This window comes from Sparus aurata, chromosome 6 (assembly GCF_900880675.1).
Source record: "Sparus aurata chromosome 6, fSpaAur1.1, whole genome shotgun sequence".
NCBI classification, from domain to species: Eukaryota; Metazoa; Chordata; class Actinopteri; order Spariformes; family Sparidae; genus Sparus; species Sparus aurata.
This window is the reverse complement of record NC_044192.1, coordinates 36314771-36329709: the sequence shown is the minus strand read 5'-3', so window position 1 is coordinate 36329709 and position 14939 is coordinate 36314771. Positions and strand designations below refer to the sequence as shown.

The 14939-nt window shown below is 41.1% G+C and overlaps 1 protein-coding gene and 1 non-coding gene across 3 annotated transcripts in view; both read right to left on the bottom strand.

Annotated features, from left to right (window-relative positions):
• LOC115583517 (casein kinase II subunit alpha) overlaps nt 1-14939 on the bottom strand; it is a 41536-nt gene that overhangs the window by 8345 nt on the left and 18252 nt on the right. The window contains exons 5-10 of one of the 2 annotated variants that reach the window (XM_030420461.1): nt 12697-12747; nt 12379-12438; nt 12009-12092; nt 11461-11571; nt 4757-4858; nt 3992-4092 (exon numbers count right to left, since the gene is read on the bottom strand). In XM_030420461.1, coding sequence (XP_030276321.1) covers nt 3992-4092; nt 4757-4858; nt 11461-11571; nt 12009-12092; nt 12379-12438; nt 12697-12747 — 509 coding nt within the window. The remainder of the gene's footprint in view (nt 1-3991; nt 4093-4756; nt 4859-11460; nt 11572-12008; nt 12093-12378; nt 12439-12696; nt 12748-14939) is intronic. The other variant, XM_030420462.1, reaches the window with a different exon arrangement.
• On the bottom strand, nt 6204-6333 carry LOC115584190 (small nucleolar RNA SNORA57). Its single transcript, XR_003984511.1, has one exon. It is a non-coding gene; the product is annotated as a small nucleolar RNA SNORA57 (small nucleolar RNA).

Genomic DNA, 14939 nt, shown 5'->3' with positions numbered 1-14939 from the left:
TTTATTTACATAAGTGTATTTGTATTGCATTTTTGAATAATGCACCTGGCCTAATTGGTTTGCTGGGATGTGCTTGACCATTTTCTTTTAAATTTCATTTATGAAACGCACTTCACCAATAAAAATGTGGATTTCAGATCTTCTCTTCTTAGTGTATTCAATTGATTAGTCATGCAATACAATTTTGTAATGTCCTAGAATTCAAATTCTTTATTTGGGTACCTTTAGCAGATATGAGATTAAAATGCGATTAGATTAATTTTTTTAATCGCCTGACAGCCCTAATTTATAGACATCGTGCCATGAAGTACACACGAAACACAGATGAGCTCCAGCTGTTGAATTTGAACCTTTTCAAGGTTCAATGTTGACGTAATGCATTCCTTCTCCTCCAACATACGTCTGTTCAGTCAAGACAGCATCATCATCATCATTATCATTTGTCCAGGGTATAAAATTAGATTTTTGACCGAAATTTATGGGCCAAAATATGTTTTGACCGGCTACTGAAGTGTTCACAATCACGACCTTAACTAACAGAATTCCTGTAATAAACACTGAACAGCATAAAGATAATTGTAAAACTGCCCACTGATTAGTAGGGAACCACTAAACTACTACATCCTCCTCTTCCTCTACTACTCATAGGTGTGAGTAGTAGTTGGCCCGTTGTTGGCTGCAGCTAAGAAAGTAATAGTTCGCCCCACATATCCAAAAGTCTTACAACACAGTGTTTCCCCGAGATTTCTTTGTAGCAGCGGTGCTCTTAGTCAGTAACCTAGCAGACCCCCGTGTGTGTCATATATACACTACTCACAATAAGTTAGGGATATTGTGAGAGACTCAGTGGATTTCATACATACGGTGTATGTGTCACTTCAGAGAGTTTTGGGATAGGGAGACAATTGTCTTGGGGTGATAGACACACCTCATTTTGTGTTTTCCACATAATGGTCTCACTGTGTACAGTGTGCCTTACATATTGGGGCCAATACCAAAAAACTAAAAGACAACCCTTTTCAACGTGGCATCAATTTCAACATACTGTGGGCATAAAAAGCTGGTATTGTCAGTAAGTCATTCCAAGTTCATCATTCAAACAGCCATGAACACACGACGTCACATAACGGACGAGCAGCGCCACCTGGCCATAGCGCGCCTTTGGGTCGGTGGCAGGCAGTCAGATGTTGCTCGTGAACTTGGTGTGTCTCAAAGTGTAATCAGCAGACTTGCATCAAGACACAGAACTACTGGCAGAGTTCGTGACAGACCCAGGAGTGGAGCCCCACGAGTGACAGACCGCAACGTTGACCAGTACCTAAGGACCTATGCACTCAGACATCGTTATGCAACTGCCACACATCTGCAGGCCCAGTTACGAGATGTGAGGGGTACTAGGGTTTCCAGACAAACCATTCGAAACCGACTCCACCGCTTTGGCTTGAATGCCAGATGACCGTTGCAGGTGACTCCACTGACACCAAGACACCACCGTCAACGTTTGCAGTGGGCACAAGACCATGTGACCTGGACAATGCAGCAGTGGTTTACCGTCCTGTTCACTGATGAGTGTTGGGTCACCTTGCACAGAAATGATGGTCGTCAGCGTTGCTGGAGAAGGCGAGGTGAGCGATACGCCGAGGTCAACATGATCCCCAGGGTGCCCTTTGGTGGAGGAGGTGCAACAGTCTGGGCAGGCATCACCAGTCAGCGCAAAACAGATTTGGTTATTGTAGATGGCTCAGTCACTGCACGTTCTTACCTCAGAGACATCATAGAACCCATCATCATCCCCCAATTCCGCCAGCACACCCCCAACTTTCTGTTCATGGATGATAATGCTCCACCACATCGTGCCAGAATTGTCACAGCTCGACTTCAGGAAGTCGGAGTGCCTCATATGGTATGGCCAGCAATGTCCCCTGACCTGAACCCCATCATGAAGCTAGTGAGGAGCATGAGACGTCGCTGTCAAGCTGTCATTGCGGCAAATGGTGGAAACACCCGCTACTGACATTGTCAATTTTTGTTATTTGGGGCCATCCTTGTTATTGTCAAAATTTTTGGGGTTATAAATATTAAACTAATGAAAATGGTGTTTCTTCTCATTCATTATTAGTAATATCAAAAGGAACTTTTACTTATTTCATTAGAATTCAGACCAAATAGGAAAAGCACTCATGTAAATAACAATATCCCTAACTTATTGTGAGTAGTGTATTTATATACACAGTGTTGTGCCTGAACGCGTTCAATGAACGATCGTTCATGAACTCGTCCATATTTTGTGCGAACGTGAACTGAACGCACGCATTTCTGCCTGATGAACGTTATTGTGAACGCATTCATTCTGGCGTTTGTGAACGGCGCGTTCTCACAGTTTAACTTCGTTCAAGACAGTGCCAGATTTCCATCGAGCCTTCCAGGCGAAAACCGGCTAAAACACACTGTGAGCAGGCTTTGATATGTAGCGGAAAAACACCCTATCTGGCTGTTGTGTATAAAAAAGGACGCTGGACGAGAGGTTTGTGCAACTCGCTTTACTTTCGATCAAAACGAAACTTAACTATTTCAGACAGAAACAGCTGCATACCAAACATGCAGTCAGGCATTACCAAACAAACAGATTAAATCGTCCTGAACGGACTTAACACTGGAAACACTAGCCTCCACAGAGTCGCACCGCGCATGCATAATCAATGTGGTAAGCATGGAGGCAAAAACAAATGAAGGCTTCACATCTGTTTTTTTACTGTGATATATCAAAAAAAATGTGGATGATGTTGTCGGATCTCATTTTTATGATGCTGCTAACTGTGTCCATTCTCTTACCCTTAAACATGTTGTTTGCTATATTAACCCAGAAGATACTGCTCTTGAACACATGATGAAGTTTGTTATCCTATGCAAAATGTTTTATTCACAAACATACATTTGCAAAATCACTACCTGAATTTGCTCCTTTTCTCTTTGCTCTTGCTTAAATCTCTGATTTTGTTAAATAACAAAAAAAGTAATACCTTACTGAGTTTTTCCCTGAAGCCACTGTCTGAACTATTCATTTATTTATTATTTTATTTTTAATTTGTACTCTATCCTGTACCACAAACCTGAAACGACACATTGAACTAAAGCACCTGGTGAGCCTTTCAAGGTATGTGCAAGTGAATAAAAAATCAAAAGACACAGCAACAGCGAGCCAAAACAGATCCTCTACCACCCAGATCACATTAACGGTTTACAGTAGCGGCTCTGTTGTCTTCATCTCCCAGCCGCAGCTGAACAACCTGGTTTTGCAGAATATTGTGGGAGAGCTGCAGCTTCAGTGTTAAAACTGATATATTAATAGCTGTCTGTGGTTCTATATGGGCTGTGGCAATAATTTTGAAAAATAATAGCTCGCATCAACATATTGAAAAATTAATTAATTATACAATTAGCAGTAATGAAAATATAATCAATTTCAAGATAACTTAGGGTGTAGTGCTTTCACTGTGTGCAACTTAAATTCGCCATTAGCCCGCGATATTAAACCTACAAAAATCATGTCTGTTTTTGCAGCAGCAGCACTGCGCTGAAGAATGCATATTGGGGGAAACACTGACACATCAGATAACCCTCCGCAACGATTGCAGGCTCTTTGGTGGAGCTCTGCTTTCAATTAAGTTCCGTCGTGACAAATGAATGGACTTGCGGAGTGACATGAAGATATGAATCAGAGGCACATAAAACGTTGACAGCGGTGGCCAGTCATTGTTGCGCAACTTGATATTGAATGACGGTGGACAGCGAGGGACAAATCTCATCTGCTGTAGCTGTAAACTGTGTCTGTTTTACTGTTTGGCATTTATGTTGGAAGTTATATGGCAAAGTCGGCTAATTTCAGCAGCCTGCCAATGGCGTGTGACCTATTTATTTTACTCGCCAAAACATATTTTTACACCCATCTGGTGAGTGGCGGGTTCCAATTTTAACCCTGCATGTGACTCACCTTCCCAGAATGTCGTTGAAGCGAGGTTCCAGCTCAATATTGTACTTGTCTATGTAGTCGTAGAGGTCTTCAGTCCCCAGAACCTTGGCTATTCTCACCAACTAGAGGACAACAAACAACAGTTGGACAGTTCTGTACCAGAGCCTTAACCTCTTCCAGACTCAACCTATAAAAGGGTTTCTGCAGGTTTGAACAAGTCAAATTTAAGACTTCTCAAGACTTTTTAAAGACCATCTTGAACTAAATTTAAGACCTACAAGAAGTACGAAAAAGTAAGGAAAAGTGCGGTCCCAGAATTACTTTAAAAAATAACAAACTTTTTACCGCCAAATCTGTTGCCAAAATATTTAGCACAGTGTTCAAAATCCAAAGCACCTCCGCTTTCAACTGTAAACTGCTTTCAATGGAGCTTGAATGCGGGACGGCAGAGGCAGCGCAGAGTTATGGTCAAGCAGAACTGGATGAACTTGGGCTGGGAACTGGTGACAAGTGCTGGAGAATTTTAAAAGATCTGTGGCTACAAGTGCCAGTCTATACATGTCACTACTGTTTAAAGACTACATTAACTAAAACAAGCAGGGTAGAAAAAAAGCTTGTTATAGCCTGCTCTTCATGTAGCTGCTCTGCCAATGAAGACTGTGTAAAGTTATTACTTTACAGTAAAGTAGCTACAGTGTGTCCAAAGACATAACCATGAAGGTTTAAGGGCTGACGGTGGCCTGTGGTACAATTCAGTCCCATCAAGCAACCCTGATTTGTGATTACCTGGTCATAGTTGTCATGGCCGTGGAAAAAGGGCTCCTTCCTGAATATCATACTTGCCAACATACAGCCCAGGCTCCACATATCCAGACTGTAGTCATACATCTGAAACACACACAAAGTCTCAGAAGGAGCACAGACAGGATGAAAGCAGAGAAATCTTATTTCCCTGAGATACAACTCCATGAAATCCCACCATACATCATTTAAATTAGTAATTATGCACAATGAAGGATAAGAAAAGGATGCAATGCTCCTTTGGCAATCAGAAACAAGCATGTGACCTTGTTTTAACCTGTCAACTGCACACAATACTAAAGACTCAATGGATGAGGTATTGTACATGCAATTGAATAAACCCACAATTCCCCAACATCGGGCTGTCTGTGGCATACTGCAAGTTTAACTGTGACTATTGTCCATAGTTACTCACAGTATTTCACAAACTACCGAGCGGAGCGAGGGTCATATTATACGTGCCGATTTAACTGCGGCAAAAAATTCACGGCATTAAGAGGTATTTGTGTTAAGCATTATTCTCGCGTTAACATTGACAGCTGTGAATATCATAGGAAAAAGATTATTTGTGATTATTTTTCTGATTAATCGACTAATCTAACGATTAATTTAACGTTACATGACCAAACAAAAGTAACGTAGTAACTGTAACTGTCGTTGGTAACTTATGAGGAAAAAAATACTGCAGTTGTAGGGAGAGCAGAATCTGTCCTCCCGCCTGTCCTACCAACTCTTCATCACATTTCTGCCTGAAAAATAGCATCTGTCACCGGCAAAAACCTCACTCAAGTGGTTGTGTTGATAGAAATCACCGCGATGGTCAGCCCTCCTGACCGAGATTTCAGTGCACTTTCCCCCAGAAAACAGTCTCCGTCCCCGCAAGTATAAGAGTCACGCAGCGACCTGTTTACTGATGGTGATTATGTAATAATGTTATTTAGCGCGAAAAACGTAACTCTTTCATCTTCCAAGATGTTTAGGGGGCCGGGTTCTCAATCGCTACACATTATAAACGGTCCGCAGGTTTAGATTGACGGGGGGGGGGGGGGGAGGGGCATAGGAAACACCCCGACGTCATCATCATGACGTGTACCATCACGTCTCTCTTTCTGTGTGAATTACATGGCAGTTCGTCTCTATTCCAGCAGTGCTTCACACTGTGTGAATGACCAACATCGGAGAATTGACAAACCGCCGCTGCGTCTCAGCTGCGTCTCAGCCTCCGCAGGTACAACGACTTCCTGTTTGGGATGATACGTCGACGCAAATTATTCATGTCGACGAATTTATGTTGTCGATTATGTCAACTGTGTCGACCCAGCCCTAAAAGACAGTAACAATTAATTTAAACCATCATTATCGTTAAAATGATATTTAGTGATTTAGTGATATACAAGTAATTTTATTATCAGTTACTCACATTGACCTTTGGGTATGTGCCTGTGATTGAGGATAGAACCAGAAGATGGTGGATTTTCTGTCACCAAAGACACTGGACTTTAATATTCTCCATCACATACACACACGTGTACAGGAAAACAATGAGCATGCCAAGAAAGGAGGGTTCCATAGTCTTACACAACTTGTTTTACACAGCAAAGAAATGGTTCAGTTCCTACCTTAAAGTTTATGTTGTTAACACAGGGTATACAGAAATTCTTAAGTTGAATTTAATACCTTTTAATACCTTTTTTACAACCTCACAATATTTTTTAATACCAAAAAGACTGCAACTGTAGTGGCAATTGTAGTGGCAACTTTCTAACTTCAGTGTTGGTGGTAAGTTATTATAAAGTAACGGATTATTGTCATTTTGTTACTTACTCGCTTTTGTTACTTACAATATTTTTGTTGCTTACAATACTTGCACACTGTTTCCCCCAGTGTATTATAAGGCCCGCCAGGCTTAAATTTCCCACCGCCAGACACACCATCGTTTATTCATTGAAATGGCACACGTGAACACATGGCGGATCTGAGGTCAGGTGTCTTTTCATCACCCAACTGCCACTACACACCAACTAGGCTACTTGTGATTGAACATAACGGGATGTCACAAAGAAAAAGCCAAAAACGCTTTCTTCAGAAGTTGGAAGAACAAAGGCAAAGATGTTGAACCTGCTGGTTCACCTTTTGACCATGAGTGTAGCGGCGCGATGTTGGCTTAGTCACGGGTCGATGAGGCAGCTTGCATGGAATGGGAACCATAGAACCAGTGAATAATTCTTCTTCTTCTGCGACTGCTTCTTTTTAGGCAGCCGGCATCCAATAGTTCTATGGGACTACCACCTTGGTGCACTATATCCTGCTATATAGACCAGTATCTTTTAAGAATTTGAAAAAATAAACAGCGTTTCCCCCCGCTGCTTGACTCTACTTCTAAAATACTTTTCAGAGATACTTCTTCCAAGCCGATTTCTTGCAATTCTCTGAGTAGATCTTGTCTTTGGCGGTCATAGTTTCTACAAGAAATCAAAGCATGTTGCACTCAGGTTCCTGACAGAGCACAAGCCATAGAGCTTTTATTGAAGCTCCTTGCACTTCTTATAGGCAAGATGTACTAAACGCTCATGTTGGGTGAGCAGCAGCATCAATATGGCAGCAAGCAGAAGCAAACGTAAACAATGCCACATTGTTTCAAATGTAAAAAACATGCTTTGCTGCTAGTGGGCCACCCTTCCAACCCTTACTACCACCGGGCTTAGCAAGTTTTCTGTGGGAAACCCTGCTTACAATTCAAATGAATGATTGAATTAATAGTTTTATTTCGGTTACAATATAAAATACTTAAATTATGCGCAATCAACTGGCAAAAATATAACCATACATGCTTCCAACAAAATTTTAAACAAACTCTGTAACCGACAAAAGGAATAGGCTGAAGCCAAGGCTCATTTTTGCCTATCCTGTACAAAGTACCTATTATCACTGGATACTTTTGTTACTTTTTTGCCTCAATAAAAACACTGAAAAACACAATTATTTGTTTTTTAATCATAACCCAAGACTACACATCACTTCTCCAGCGCTACACTCTTTCTTTCACTATCATTCTATTTCAATGAAGACAAAATGACAAATGAAAATCTGAAAAGATTTAAAAAGTTTAAAAAACAGAAATGTTTAATTACATCCTTTGTAAGAAATTACAGTCTTCCTGATAGTGATCAAATTTGCTGTAAGGACAGGAGGAGTTGGAGAACGTCATTTTGCTTGAGGTGTCAATAGAGCCACGGGGGGGGGGGGGGGGGGGGGGCACATTCCCCAAATGAGAAGATACAGAAGTGCAGATATGATGACATTTGCTGTCCCATCTGTTACATCAAACAGTCACTGTCCTGGGAAAGACAGGATACACCCAAGCATCAAAGAGTCATTGTTTATGTAAAGAAAATGTTTTATGACTGTTGTAAATGTAGGTAACCACCTCTCTGTTCTGTACTTAACAATTTAGAGTTCGGGAGAGAAAGCTCTTGCCTTCCCTCGACGCGGCGTGTTTATTAACCCTGTGAGTCTCTGTTCTGTCTCTATATGTTAGAGCAACCTTCAAACTATATGCCAGTTTTTAAATCGTGTTGATAGGCCAAGTAAAACCGGATTTACGATGTAGTATGTACGCCACACTTTTTCGCCAACGTTGCCGTCACGTTTGGTGCAGGAAGAGATCGGGCTTTCCTCACGAACGTGTCCTCAAGCAGGAAGTGCAAGCAAAAAAACACTTTCCTATTGGTGGAAAAAGGCACCACACCAGCCAATCACAAAATTTGATTTGGTTGCTAAGGGCGGGGGGTGGGGAGATTTGGAAGGGACGGGGCGAAAAAGTAAAAGCAGCAGTGCTGGTCATAGAGGCAGCAACAGAGATCGCAAGTTTTTAGAGTTGGGAGATTTGTGACATTTAGCGTGTTTGGAGTGCATAGTTAGTGTGTTATGTAGTGTTAAGTGTAGTGTGTTTAGTGCATAGTCAGGGTTTTCCCTGCCATTATACGGCTTAGGCGCGGCGCCCAAGCATTTTTGCCTCCCACCTCAGCAGGGTTCTCCCCAGACGGTGGAATAGCAGCGCTATACCGCTAGGTCAGCGCCGCTATACTCCGCGCGTGACAGTGACGAGTGTGCGTGCGTCCCCCGGTTGACGGCTAGGAGCTCCCCGCTGACGGCGATGAGCGTCTGTCCGTCCCCCGGCTGACGGAGTTGATGACTGTCTGTCCGTCCGTCCGTGTCCCTGTGCGCCGCAACACTAAAAATTTCTAGGGAGAACCATGATAGTGGAGTCGTTTTTTTGTTTAATGAGTCAAAACAATGAGGAGACTGATGAATGTAGAGCAGGCAGTGCAGCTTTTCATTGAGCTGGAGGAGCTCAGGCAGACCTGAGCCTGAGGCATTGCCTGCATTTAAATGTAAATAGTTACATATAACTTTGTAAATTTCAAAAACTTATGCACAAATTTAGCAAACAATTTATATTTGTATTATAAGTAATAAAAATGGTTCGTTGAGCATATTTGTGGTTTTCACAGTAAAAAAACTAACCTTTTCCTACTCAGATTTTATGTTTTTTTTGTGACTTTAGGTCCATTGTGTTAATACAGAAGTGTTTTCCCTACCATTGTACAGGCCTGGCGGGCTGCCAGGCCAAGGAGACCTGCCGCCAGGTCAAAAAAAAAAATCAATACACCAAAAATAAGCCACCTATCAATTCATTCATAAATCAATAATCATTTACATTAGGAGCGCCTCTGTGCAGAGCAATCGAGTCAACCTGCTTCGTTGCCTAGTAACGATGCGAGTACCGCTGCTGAGAGCGCGGGCATATATTCTGGGATGTTTAAGGTTTGTTAGCTAACCAACTATGGCGCCGCAGAAGAAAAGAAAAAATATCGCGGGTGACAGACAACTTAATATAAAGAAATTCTTCTGCCAGACTCCGGAGCCAAGGAAAATAGATGAAGGGAGAGTAACAGAGGCAACTCCAGAAAAAATGACAGGTGCAGGTGAGACGGAAGAAAGGGGGACAGATTGCAGTGGAGAGGGGGGGCTGCTCGAGGACCGTTACTGCCCCTGACACCGGTCCGACTGCCGACCCTTGTCCGACGGGTGACGCCGGTCCGACTGCCGACCCCTGTCCGAAGGGTGACCGCGGGCCCGGACGGACTGGTAACGTTGACCCAGCAAATAAAAATACAGCTAAACACAGAACACCGATGAAAATAACACAGACAATAGGCTAGTTTTCCCAGGCACTGTCAAAAGTATGTAACTCTGTTATAATAAAATGAATAAAAAACGTATGTGTTTGTTAAAAAAAATATCTATAACTGATAGAATCTCAATTATGTGTAGGGATGTTTTGTCGCTTATGCCGTCAGCATAAGCAGCCCGTTAAAAGAGGACCATCCCAGAGGGTTTTCATTGAGATCCCTTCTGCAATGTACAGAAAAGATGTGCTTGATGCTCATATGGGTTCAGATCACCACGCTGCAGCCTTTCAGGCCCATGCAACTTTGATTAAAGGTTAGATTAAGCCTAATGATTTCATTTAAGTGATATCCTTCAGCAATATAGGCCTACAATGATTTTTAATGTAAATGTTTGTTATTGCTGTATTTCGCGTCTCGTCTGTTTAGGGTTTTTTCGGTGGGTACCACCGGGCCTGAAAAAAATTCTAGGGGAAACACTGTACAGTATGTCAAAATGAAAAAATAACTGTCCAGTCACACATGTGAGGTTTTGGTGAAAATAATGACACCAAACAAGGCAGGGTAAATAGTTTTTAAGGTGAAATATAATGGTAAAATTAATAAATAGTCAAAAACGGCCAATTATACCCCAGACCCCAGAGGGTTAAAAAGAGATCTGATTCATGAGCTGAAGTCTGAAGTTCTTCAGAGACTTTGCAACTCTCTACCTCACAAAGGAGAATTTCCACAACACCTTACTATTAACATCTCTTCATTTTATTTCAACATCTCTTTATTTCATTCTATTATCAGTAGATTTGCTTTTGTTGTCTTTTTTGTTGTAGTAAACTGACACTCGCATTGTTTTTTATTTAATTTTATATACTGTTATTTATTGTTACTTATTGTTGTGATTGTGCTTTGGCAACACATGTAAAATGTCTTGCCGATAAAGTCTACTGAATTGAAAAAATTGAGAGACAGAGAGAGAGAGGCACCACAGAACCTTAGCTTGCAACACTGAAGTGGGGCATTACATAGTTTGCTGTCCTACGTCTGTCGTAGGTCTACTCATGGTGCTGGTAGGCCTACTGCTGGCAGTGGCTTGCGGGAGAGTGGTGAAGGTTTGCTGGAAATGAAGCCATCGCACTAGTGCAGAACATCGAATTGTTTACTACACATAGCACACTGTCTGACGTCACATCATCGATGTCTCCCAGGTCCTACTCGCACATATAATTTATATAAATAAATTCATGTGATTTTTAGGAGATAGGCCTGCACTTACCACAACTGGAAAAAAAACTCAGTGGTTCAAAAAATGTAATACCTCATCAGATGACAATTTTTGCCAATTTCATTTACTACCTTTTACAACCCTGCAGACACCCTGAAACATAGGAATGGATAATCATAAAAGAATTCAAAGGCCATCCCAGAGAGATCTCCACTTACACCCATCAGATACTTTAAACATGCCAAATCTACCTGAAACATACAAGACCACAAGTGTACCTGATAGTCCACCAGGAGCTCCGGGCCTTTAAAGTAGCGGGAGGCGACTCTGACATTGTACTCTTGTCCAGGGTGATAGAACTCAGCCAGACCCCAGTCAATAAGGCGCAACTACAACATAAGAAAATAAAGCAGTTAGCAACCAGAAACAGTTGTGTGTGTGTGTGAGAGTGAGTGAGTGAGTGAGTGAGTGAGTGAGAGAGAGAGAGACATTTCTCTGTCCAATTCAGAGTCTTTGACTCTTTCTCACTGTAACATCTCTTCAAACTCCATACATTTTTCATGCTTCATTCTCACCCAATTATTACAAAGCTTCATTCCCTTCAGACGAGACTTCAAATGAATTTAAAGGCACCAATTCAGTTTGGCTTTAGTTTTTCAACAAATCCTACAGTATTTCACCGTTTTTATATATTCTGGACATTATTCAATTCATCACAGCCAGCAAACCGCATTTGGCTTCAGCTGGTCAACAGGGTGCATTCACAACCGCAAGTTCTTCAGAACTTGTCTTTTCTAGTTAACTATATAACTTTAAGTTAACTCACCTTGTGGTGTTCATGATCAATCATCACATTATGTGGCTTCACATCTCTATGCATGATTCCCATGCTGTGGCAGTAGTCCAGAGCCTACAGACAAGAAGAAACAGGCTTTGTTATCCAATGGTTCCACTTTTTTTTCTTCCCAGTAATTCCAGAAAAGCAACACCATATAGAAAGATGATGCTGCCTGCTTTACAACACACACATTATCTGATGACCTAAACAGAGGCTTGGTACTGTATGAGTGCCCCAAAACTTGCTGACGGAAAACAAGGATATCTCTGAAAGACAAAGTCATGTTTGAGGACTTAGTGGTTCACTCTAGATTTTACAGATCATGAGCAGAGTTGTGGCTGAACCAGGCAGGGCTCACCTTGAGGATCTCGTACATGTAGAACCGGATGTCATAATCTGTCAGGGTCTGGTACAGTTGCTGTATGACAACAAAGTCATTAGGCTTCTTATGTTTGGGTCTTTCAGTAAACAGACAGCACACATTCATGGAACAGTAACACATCACTCACATTCACCTGTGGGAATGTGCCAGTGAGGACTTTCTGGTACTAAAGACATTGCACTGGACTTTAATATTCCTCCATCACATACACACACACACGTGTACAGGAAAACAACGAGCATGCCAAGAAAAGAGGGTTACATAAACACAGTAAAGAAATGGTTCAGTTCCTACCTTAAAGTCTGTGTTGTTAACATGTTCAAAGACCAAGGCAGGTGTCCGGGACTGAGAAAAAAAGCCATAACATTAAGGTTGTGTATTTAATATATTGCAGCCTTAAAGAACAACACCTACCACATTGCACAGTTTATTCAACTATTTGACAGACAGTGACGACGAGCTGTAATTAGCTAGGGCAACACAAATTCTGTGCCAACTAACCAGACAGCCACACTGTGAGCAACACCAGGGTCAAGTCTACAACTGTCCATTAATTTCCTGAACATGAGAAAGCAAGGAAACCGAGCCAGCACAGGGACAGTAAACAGGTGGCAACTCAAATTACACTAATTCCCAGTTCTTTTGGACATCATGAGGTGGAACACAGCCATTCAGCTATTTCATATTTTCTATCTCAATTGTAAGTTGTAAGTAAACAGAGAAAAGCAGAAATTATGTTTTTTGTAATTTAAGAATGCTGTGATTGTCAATTGTCAGCATACACATCCATTTATCTTATGTCAACTGGTTAATCTACTATTTGTTTTAGTGCTAGCTGAAATACCTAGCAAATGGCTTTCACTGAAACAGGGGTCTTTCAAGAAGCTTCAATTACAATGGTAGAAGCAGGCAACTGAAGGACTAAAACTAGAGGTGAGGATTGTTGATTGCTGCAAGGGTTGATTGGTATTGACAGCTGAATTGTAATCAAATCGAATCAAGAGGCCAGTGAAGAGTCACAACTCTAGCTACAGCGGTTCCTGGTCCATGGCGAAAACGTTTTTTTTTTTTAATGTTCAATTCCCAAAGATATTCAGATTACAAAGCAAAACCACACATTTGAGAAGCTACAAAAACAAATGTTTGAGAATTTTTTGAACCTACAATGAATTATTGTTGATATTACTAGGGTGGTACGATACCATTTTTTTAAAACCAAGTACAGGTATTTTCATTTGTGTACTTGCCAATACACAGTACCAATACCGATACTTCTACCACAAAAATAATTTAACCAAATATCCATCACTTTGTCAGGAGGGTCCACAGATGCTTCATGCAAAGTTTGGTTCAAATCGGTCAAAACGCCTAGGAGGAGTTTCAAAAGGAAGTTTTTCCATTTGTCGCGATTTTGCAAATGGAAAGTTACCGCGGAAATGGGTGTGGCCTACACCACATGATTCAGCTGAACTCAGTGATGCATGCGGCCCTTGTCCTCTCTCAATGCGGTCCGCAAGTCAATTTCCTTTTCAGTTTTTTTTCTCACCTTTTTAAGCTCTTACCGCCCTCTTCTTCTACAGCTTTTTAGCCTTTCAGACATCCGTTTTTCTGTATTTTCAGCTCCTTCAAACATTCAACTTCATGTTCAGCAATTAAAATGTTAAATTTTTTCAACTCTTTCAGTCCCCTCAAGCTTCTCTGCCCTGTCAGCTTTTCAAAATATTCATCTTTGTGCCTTTTCAACTCCTTCAAACATTCCGCTTCATGTTCAGCTATGAAAATGTTAAACTTACGAACTCTTTTAGCCCTCCTAAGCTTTTCTGCCTTTTTCAGCTTTTTTAAATATTCATCCTTCTTTTGAGCTACAGACACCATTACAACTTTATAATATATAAATATTTTGGTGATAACCAAAAATCGCAGGGGTTTGGGAGGCATTTTCCTAATCATTCTAATGGGGACATTTTAATCTTTGGCTCTGCTCCTGCTCCACCTTGTGTGCAGCCATTTTAAGCTTTTTCTGCCTTTAACTTTTCTCCTTTTCAACCTTTTTTCACCCCTTTAAGCTCTTTCATCCCTCTTTCTCTAAAGCTTTTTAGCCTTTTTCTGCCTTTATTCACCTTTTTAAGCTCCTTCAGCCCTCTTACTCTACAGCTTTTTAGCCTTTTTAGATATTCATCTTTCTGCCTTTTCAACTCCTTTAAAAATTCAACTTCGTATTCAGCTAGAGAAACTGTTCAGCTATCAAAATGTTGAACTTTGTTAGCCCATTAAACCTATTGCTTTTAAGCCTTTCTGCCTTACCAGCTATTGGAAAATTCTGCTTTTTCTGCAAATTCCCGACCATTCAACCTATAGTTTTATGCATTTTTCGGCAGTATGTTCAGCATATTTCGCTTCAGCCTTCAGCATTCACACTGTATTTTCGCAGGAAATGCAATTTTTCTAGTTGCACCTTAAAATGCATAAAAGCAAACATGCATTTATGCATTATTCATTAAATGATGTATTGCCTGGGGAAAAATTCTCTTTAATTC